This window comes from Vicugna pacos, chromosome 12, assembly GCF_048564905.1.
Source record: "Vicugna pacos chromosome 12, VicPac4, whole genome shotgun sequence".
NCBI lineage: Eukaryota > Metazoa > Chordata > Mammalia > Artiodactyla > Camelidae > Vicugna > Vicugna pacos.
Window position 1 is genome coordinate 63,574,900 of NC_132998.1, and position 6,126 is coordinate 63,581,025.

At 63.7% G+C, this 6,126-nt stretch overlaps 1 protein-coding gene across 14 annotated transcripts in view; it reads left to right on the forward strand.

Annotated features, from left to right (window-relative positions):
* The window catches only part of LOC140700313 (uncharacterized), a 61,975-nt gene extending 56,490 nt beyond the window's left edge, over nucleotides 1-5,485 (forward strand). For 10 of the 14 annotated variants that reach the window (XR_012078721.1, XR_012078723.1, XR_012078724.1 and 7 more), the window contains one exon: nucleotides 1,646-5,485. Coding sequence is in view for 9 of the 14 variants with exons in the window: in XM_072973704.1 (XP_072829805.1) it covers nucleotides 1,646-1,971 (326 nt within the window). In the remaining 5 variants the exon portion in view is untranslated. The remainder of the gene's footprint in view (nucleotides 1-1,645) is intronic. The other 4 variants (XM_072973696.1, XM_072973699.1, XM_072973697.1 and 1 more) reach the window with 2 other exon arrangements.
* Nucleotides 5,486-6,126: the final 641 nt, after the last annotated feature.

The window sequence follows — 6,126 nt, forward strand, 5'->3', positions numbered from 1 at the left end:
CCAACTGGGAAGTCCGTTTGGAGGTCTCAGACCCCTGACATCCCACCAGAATAGGGGAGGTCTCTGCCATTCCTCCCTGGGCGAGAGACCCTTGGTCACTCCTAGGACTGTGGGGTGAGTGGGGGAGCCCAGCAAATCATGCCTGCCAACACACGGAATTTGAGCCTTTCCCCCACTAGCTCAGAAATGTCTCCACGAACGGGTCACAGACCCAGAAAAGTCCCTCCTCCCTTCCCCGAACCGGGGTTGTTGGCTAAAGAAAGAGCTAGGTTCTATGGCGGCCCTCCCTCGGTGGGCAAAGCCAGAGTTCGGGGAGCCCTGCTTGGGGTACGGTACCTGCTTCCCGGTCACCGGGGAGGCCTGGAGCGGCTGTGCGTGTGCAGGCGTCCCGCCCCACCCTCGGTGGAGAGAGGAAGCCTCCGCTGTCCATGGGCATCCTTCGCAGGCACCGCTCGCATCGGCTACACCGCCTGCCACGGGCTTGGGTGTTCCAGACGTGAGGACTGGAGCCTAGGAGGGCAAGGCCAGGTCCCAGAGCCAGGGCAGAGCTAGGATTCACCTGGGCCCCCGCCGCAGGCCTCCAGATGGGCTGCAAGGGAGGCACACGTGTGCAGGGAGCACAGGGTCTTTGTGAGCAAGGAAGGGAACAGTGGAGTGGTCACTCCTGGCACAGGACAGGCGAGGGCAGCGGCTGGGGGGTAGGGGGGGCTGCCCAGGGCATTTTTCTGCCCTAGGAGGCTGTAGGGGGCAGGGGTCCAAGGAAGTGAGGGGAGCCGGGCGGCTGGGGCACAGTGTGGAGGAGCGAAGGTGCAGCAGCATGGAGACAGGCAGCCCGGCCTAGGGGGGCACGAGGGAAAGGGGCGGGGCAGGACCTCCTGGTCAGCCCTGCTTGTGGCTGAGGACCCTGGGGCTCAGTAGTTGGCACGTGGCAGGGCTGGGCAGGCCCAGGTGGGTCAGGCTGCAAGCCTAGCATCTTGGGCTCAGCCTTGGGCTGTCCAGCTGGCCAGAGGTCAGCTGTGGTCGTCTTCACCTTTCCCCCGTCCCCCGTGCTGGCTCTGGGAGGACACCTGGCCAGAATGGGCCAGAGCCAGGTGGGGTTACAATTTGTTGAGGGAGCCCTGGCTGAGTTCTCAGACCGGGCCCTGGGAGCCCCTGCCCCGGGGACCATCCCAGGCCTCACTGGCCACAGGACAGGAGCCTCAGCCTGTCTGGAGCCTCCTCTAAAGGAGGGGGGGTGTGACTTTTCATCCTGGTGCCACTAACTGCCAGGCACACAGGAGAGCAGTACATGCCCCCTCTCTCCCGGATCCCGTCCCCTCCATGCCCCAGAGCATCAGTGGGAACCTGGCCTGGCGCTGGCCACCCAGCATTCAAGGATGAGACCTGTGTCTTGGTCACCTGTGCCCTGGCATCATCCAGCATGGGACAGCCACAGAGGCCACACAAGCCTTTGCACGGGCTGTGTCCAGGCAGGAGGCCTGGTGAGACAGACTAGGCGGAAATGCAGGCTCTTCAGCAGGTGGCCGGGCGAGACCGAGATGGGGGTGGGGGGGTGGCGGAGGCACGAGGCAGCTGCTGGAGCTCGGGCATGGCCATGCCTCTTCCAGACCTGACGCTTGTTCTTTCTCTTCTAAAACCCAAACAGGTCAAGAAGGGGCGCTGAGATGGGAGCTTCTGTCTGAGGCCTGCCTTCCTCACGGTGAGCTGAGCGTTAGGGCCCCACCTGTAGGGGCACCTCACTGCCCGCCCCCTTCTCCCCAGCCCAGCCACAACCCACGGGCCGCCTCGCCCTCTGGCCTCCTGCAGGAGACAGGCCAGCCGGCTTCCTGCCCCTGGCCTCAGAGTTGCTGCACAACCACTCCCGCGGAATGCCCAGGGGCTCTCACATCTGGCACCTCGGCATGCCCCTCCTACCGTCCTGGCTCCCGGAGGCAGGGAGCCATGGGGAGTTTATCATGGGGAGGGGTGTGATCAGATCTGTGTCCTTCCCGTTCATCTCTGGGCCCCGCTGTCACACACACAGGTCCTTAGATGGTGGTACCAGTGCCAAACCTTTGCCCAGGCTTAAGCCGTCCACCTGAAGCCACGTCTCCCCTTGTCCTCCTGCCACTGCTCAGCAGCAAACTCTCTCAGGTGGCTCACCTCACCTGCCCACAACACACTTGTGACCTTTGAGCTGTTGGTCTCTGAAGGCTCTCTGGCTATAGTCTGTCCCAGCATCTGGATGGAAGAGGAGCGCGGCCCCGTCTCACTCTGCCCAGCGAGGACTCCCCGCCAGGCTCACCCTGCACCCTTCTCTCCGCCCAGCCATGCACCAGCCCTCAAGTGTGGTCCTGATAACACAGGCTGCCTGCCGTCCACCTGAGACGCACACGGTGAGTCTGGCCTGGAACAAGAAAGGCCAGATAAGGGGACCAGGCACACCTGCTCCTCCCAGGCCGGGCTGGCGGCTTGGGGGCTTGCAGTGGCTGTGGGGGTGGACCAGGGTGTGTGTGCGCGCGCGCGTCTCCCTCTCTCCCCACACCTTTCCTTGTCCCTTGGAGCCTAGCCCGGAGGCCAGCCCGTTGTGTGGCCCGCGGCCGCCATCTGGGGCCGGGGCCCTCCTACGGGCAGCCATGCAGGCTCTGGAGCTGAAGCCCGGCCCCAGGGAGGACGAGCAGACGCAGGCCGCAGGGCAGGGGCTGTCGGAGTCCAAGCGCTGGGGCATACGTGGATTCCAGCTCGGGGTTAGTTAAGGTGGCCTGGCTGCAGGGCACCTGCTGCATTGACCCCACATCTGAGTGAGGAAATCAGGCCCCACGAGGGCATAAGAGGTGCCCGGAGAAGCCAAACAAGGAGGCCACCTGGTCCAGCAGCCAGCTCCACCTGCTGGGCTGGCCTGTCTCATGCCACTGGGGCCGTGGTCAGAACCAGATGGTCCCTGCAGCCTGAGAACATTGCAGTCTTGGGGGCTAAGTCAGGAGCCCAGAGCATGCGCTCAGGGTGCCTCCCCTAGAGTCACTCTGAGATGTTTGGTGGAGCCCTGAGCTGGGCACCAGATTCTTGGCCTGTTTCTTCCCCAGTGATGAAACTAACGGCAGCCAGTCACCCCGCAGGGCAGCTGGGCAGGCATCAGGCTGCCTCTGCACAGAGCTAGGCTCTTCCCACCCGGACCACTCATCATTGCTGGGGGTGGGGAGAGTATGTCAGAGGAAGACCCTTGGTCACTCTTCCCTCAACCCCATCCCTAGAGGTTGGCTGGCTCTGCCTGGAGAGTCCTTGGGGACCTCCTGGTTCTGTCCACCGACCAGGGAGTCCAAGTAGAAGCAGGGGAGCGGGACCCTGAGACCCTCCCATGCAGATTTCCCTCTGGGACCTTGAGGGAGACAGGCTGCCCATGACCACAGGTTCCTGGGGGGCCAGGCTGTGAGGGGCACTGCTGACTCCACTCCCAGGTGACTGCCCCGTGTTTCCCACTCTGGGTGGACCTGATGTCCCCCTCACTGGCTGAGAGTTCTGGGACTCATTCCAGGGTTCTTCAGGGAGCAGCAGCTGCCCTGATTATTGGGACTGGGCCTGAGGCCACCCTCTGCAGTCGTGCGCACAGGCCAAGCTGGGAGAACCTCAGAGCGAGCCCTCTGCTACCCAGGGCCCATCTGAGGCTCAGTTTCCTCACTATGGAATGGAATCAGTGATCCTAGCTTCCCCGGGCCTATGAGGACCAAATGGTGCAGCCCAGCCTGGTGCCTGCCTGGAGGAGGCAGCCTGCTAGGAGGAGGTGTGGGGTGTCGGAGAGCTCAGAGCTCTTGTACCATCTTACCAGGCAGAAAGCAGAAGGATCTCTCTGCTCAGCTGCCTGTCAGCTGTGTGACCTTGTGAAGGTCCTGCTGCCCGTCTGGGCCTCAGGCACGGGCACTGGGCCTGTGTGTCCCTCCAGGGTCTGGCTCAACCACCCTTTCCTGGGAGCCAGGTTCCCTTTAGGAAGGAAGGAACAACATCTGTAGCCTTTCCCCAGACGAGGGACGCCCAGGTCACCCTGGGTGGCAGGACCAGACCAGCCAGAACCCACCAGGAGGGGTCCCCGTCCGTCCAGTGGGTGGAGGGAGCAGGCCTCAAGACCACGGGATGTCCTGGGGCAGCAGGGAAGCTGTGCTGTCAGAGGGCAGTGGCCAGGTGGGCACTCGTGGCCCCTTTGGACACATGTTGGCCTCCAACAGAAGACAGTCTTCCTCCCAGTGTCACCAGGGCAGAAGTCCCTCAGGGACCTCATGGCCACTCCTGTCCAGACGGGAGTGATCCAGTTGCCTGTAACGTTCTCCCCGAAGCCACGCTGCCCTTCTGCCTGCCTCCCTCCCCCTCCCCTCTGCTTCCTTTTCCCTTTCTGGGTGATGGCTTTCTCCTGGGGGGCTGCTCCTGGGGAGTTTGGGGCTGTGCAGGCCCTCCACGGACTCGCCTGCCAGAGTCCCCGGCTCCCTGCAGCTCCCCTCCTCCCTCCAGGAGGTACCTCCGGAAGCCACGAAGCCCCTCGCGGCGCCGAGACTGACGGCCCTTTGGGGTGAGGTAGTAGGTTGTATAGTTTGGGGCCCTGCCCTGCTATGGGATAACTATGCAACCTACTGTCTTTCCTGAAGTGGCCGTAATGCCGACAGCGGACGGCGCCAGGGCCCGGCTGGGCGGGGCCGGGTGCACAGTGGCTGCCATGAAGTAAGAAATCTGACTGGCCTGGATTCCCACTTGCTGTGTGGCCTGGGGCAGGTTCCCTGACCTCTCTGGGCTTCAGTTTCCTGATCTGTGAAATAGGACAAGTGAGGCTTGAGGGAAATACTGGGTGAAGTATCCCAGGAGGGCAGGGCTCAGAGTTGACCTCTCTCCCCATGCTGTGCTGAGAGCTGATGGGCCCGTCGGGCAGTTTGTGCGGCCCAGCCCCGTCCCCTGCGCCAGGCTCGTGGGCAGCCCCTGGTCTGGACTGTGCCCTCAGCTGCATCCCTGTGGCCAGCCCTGGACCACAGGAGGAGGGGTGCCAGCTGAGACTTCACTAGGGTAGCCAGGCGGGAGGTGGAAGAGAAGAGTTACTCGGACACAGCCTGGCCCCTGATGGGTACAGACCCGCTCCATCCCCAACAACCTCAGGTAGACGGTGTGGAGAACAAGGTGCCGGCTGCATCTTCCCTTCTGCCCTGCACTGCCCAGCCCTCCGGCTCAGCTCTGGTGGCTGCGGACCACCCGGCAAGGCCGGGGCCGAGCGCAGGGCGGCCGTGGGGACGGCGGACCCTCCCATAGCCCGGGTGCCGGCGGGGTGAGGTAGTAGGTTGTGTGGTTTCAGGGCAGTGATGTTGCCCCCTCGGAAGATAACTATACAACCTACTGCCTTCCCTGAGGCACCCAGCCGCGACCCCACGGGAGGGCCCGCCCCCACGCTCAGCAGGTGACTCGGGGGCCTGAGCCCCAGGCCAGGTGGGCGGGAGACTGCCCACCTTGATCTCAATAAAAGCTGTTCTGACGTCAATCTAGAGTCAGCCCCTGTTCATTCTGGGAGCCCGGGGCGGGGCGATGGAGGGCGTGTGTGTTGCTGTTGGGGTTGTGTGGGGTGGGCATGGCCTGACTGGGCAGCCGTGTCCAAGCTGGGGGTTCACCAGACTTGCCCCTCTGCACCCTAGTCTGCAGTCCCAGCAACCCTTGGGCCCTCCTGATGGATTGCATCCTGGGACCCAGGCCCCATCCCATCCTCCACCCCCCCACACCCACTTTGAGCACAAACTGTGGGACCCAGGCCCCAGAGGCGTCACTTGGCCCCCATGTGAGTGAAGAGGCCCCGCAGGCCCCCACGTGACTGGTGTGGACCCCAGGCAGCAGCTCAGAGCCCAGTCTAGGGCCCGGCCCCCGAGGTTACCTCAGCCCCCAGTGCCTGACTGGAGCCCGGAAGTTCCCATCTCCCAAGCCCCACTCCCTTAGGATACCTCCCGCATCGTCCTCTGGGACCAGGGCAGATGACAAACTTGGGCATTGTCCACCTATTCACCCTGTGGTCAGTGGCAGGTTACACTGGCCTCATGTGTCCCCTGGACATCACTTCTGTCCCTCCCCTCTCTCCGTCCCCACTCCAGACCTCAGAGCCTCTTGGAACAGCCCCTTTGCCCTTCTGGGCAC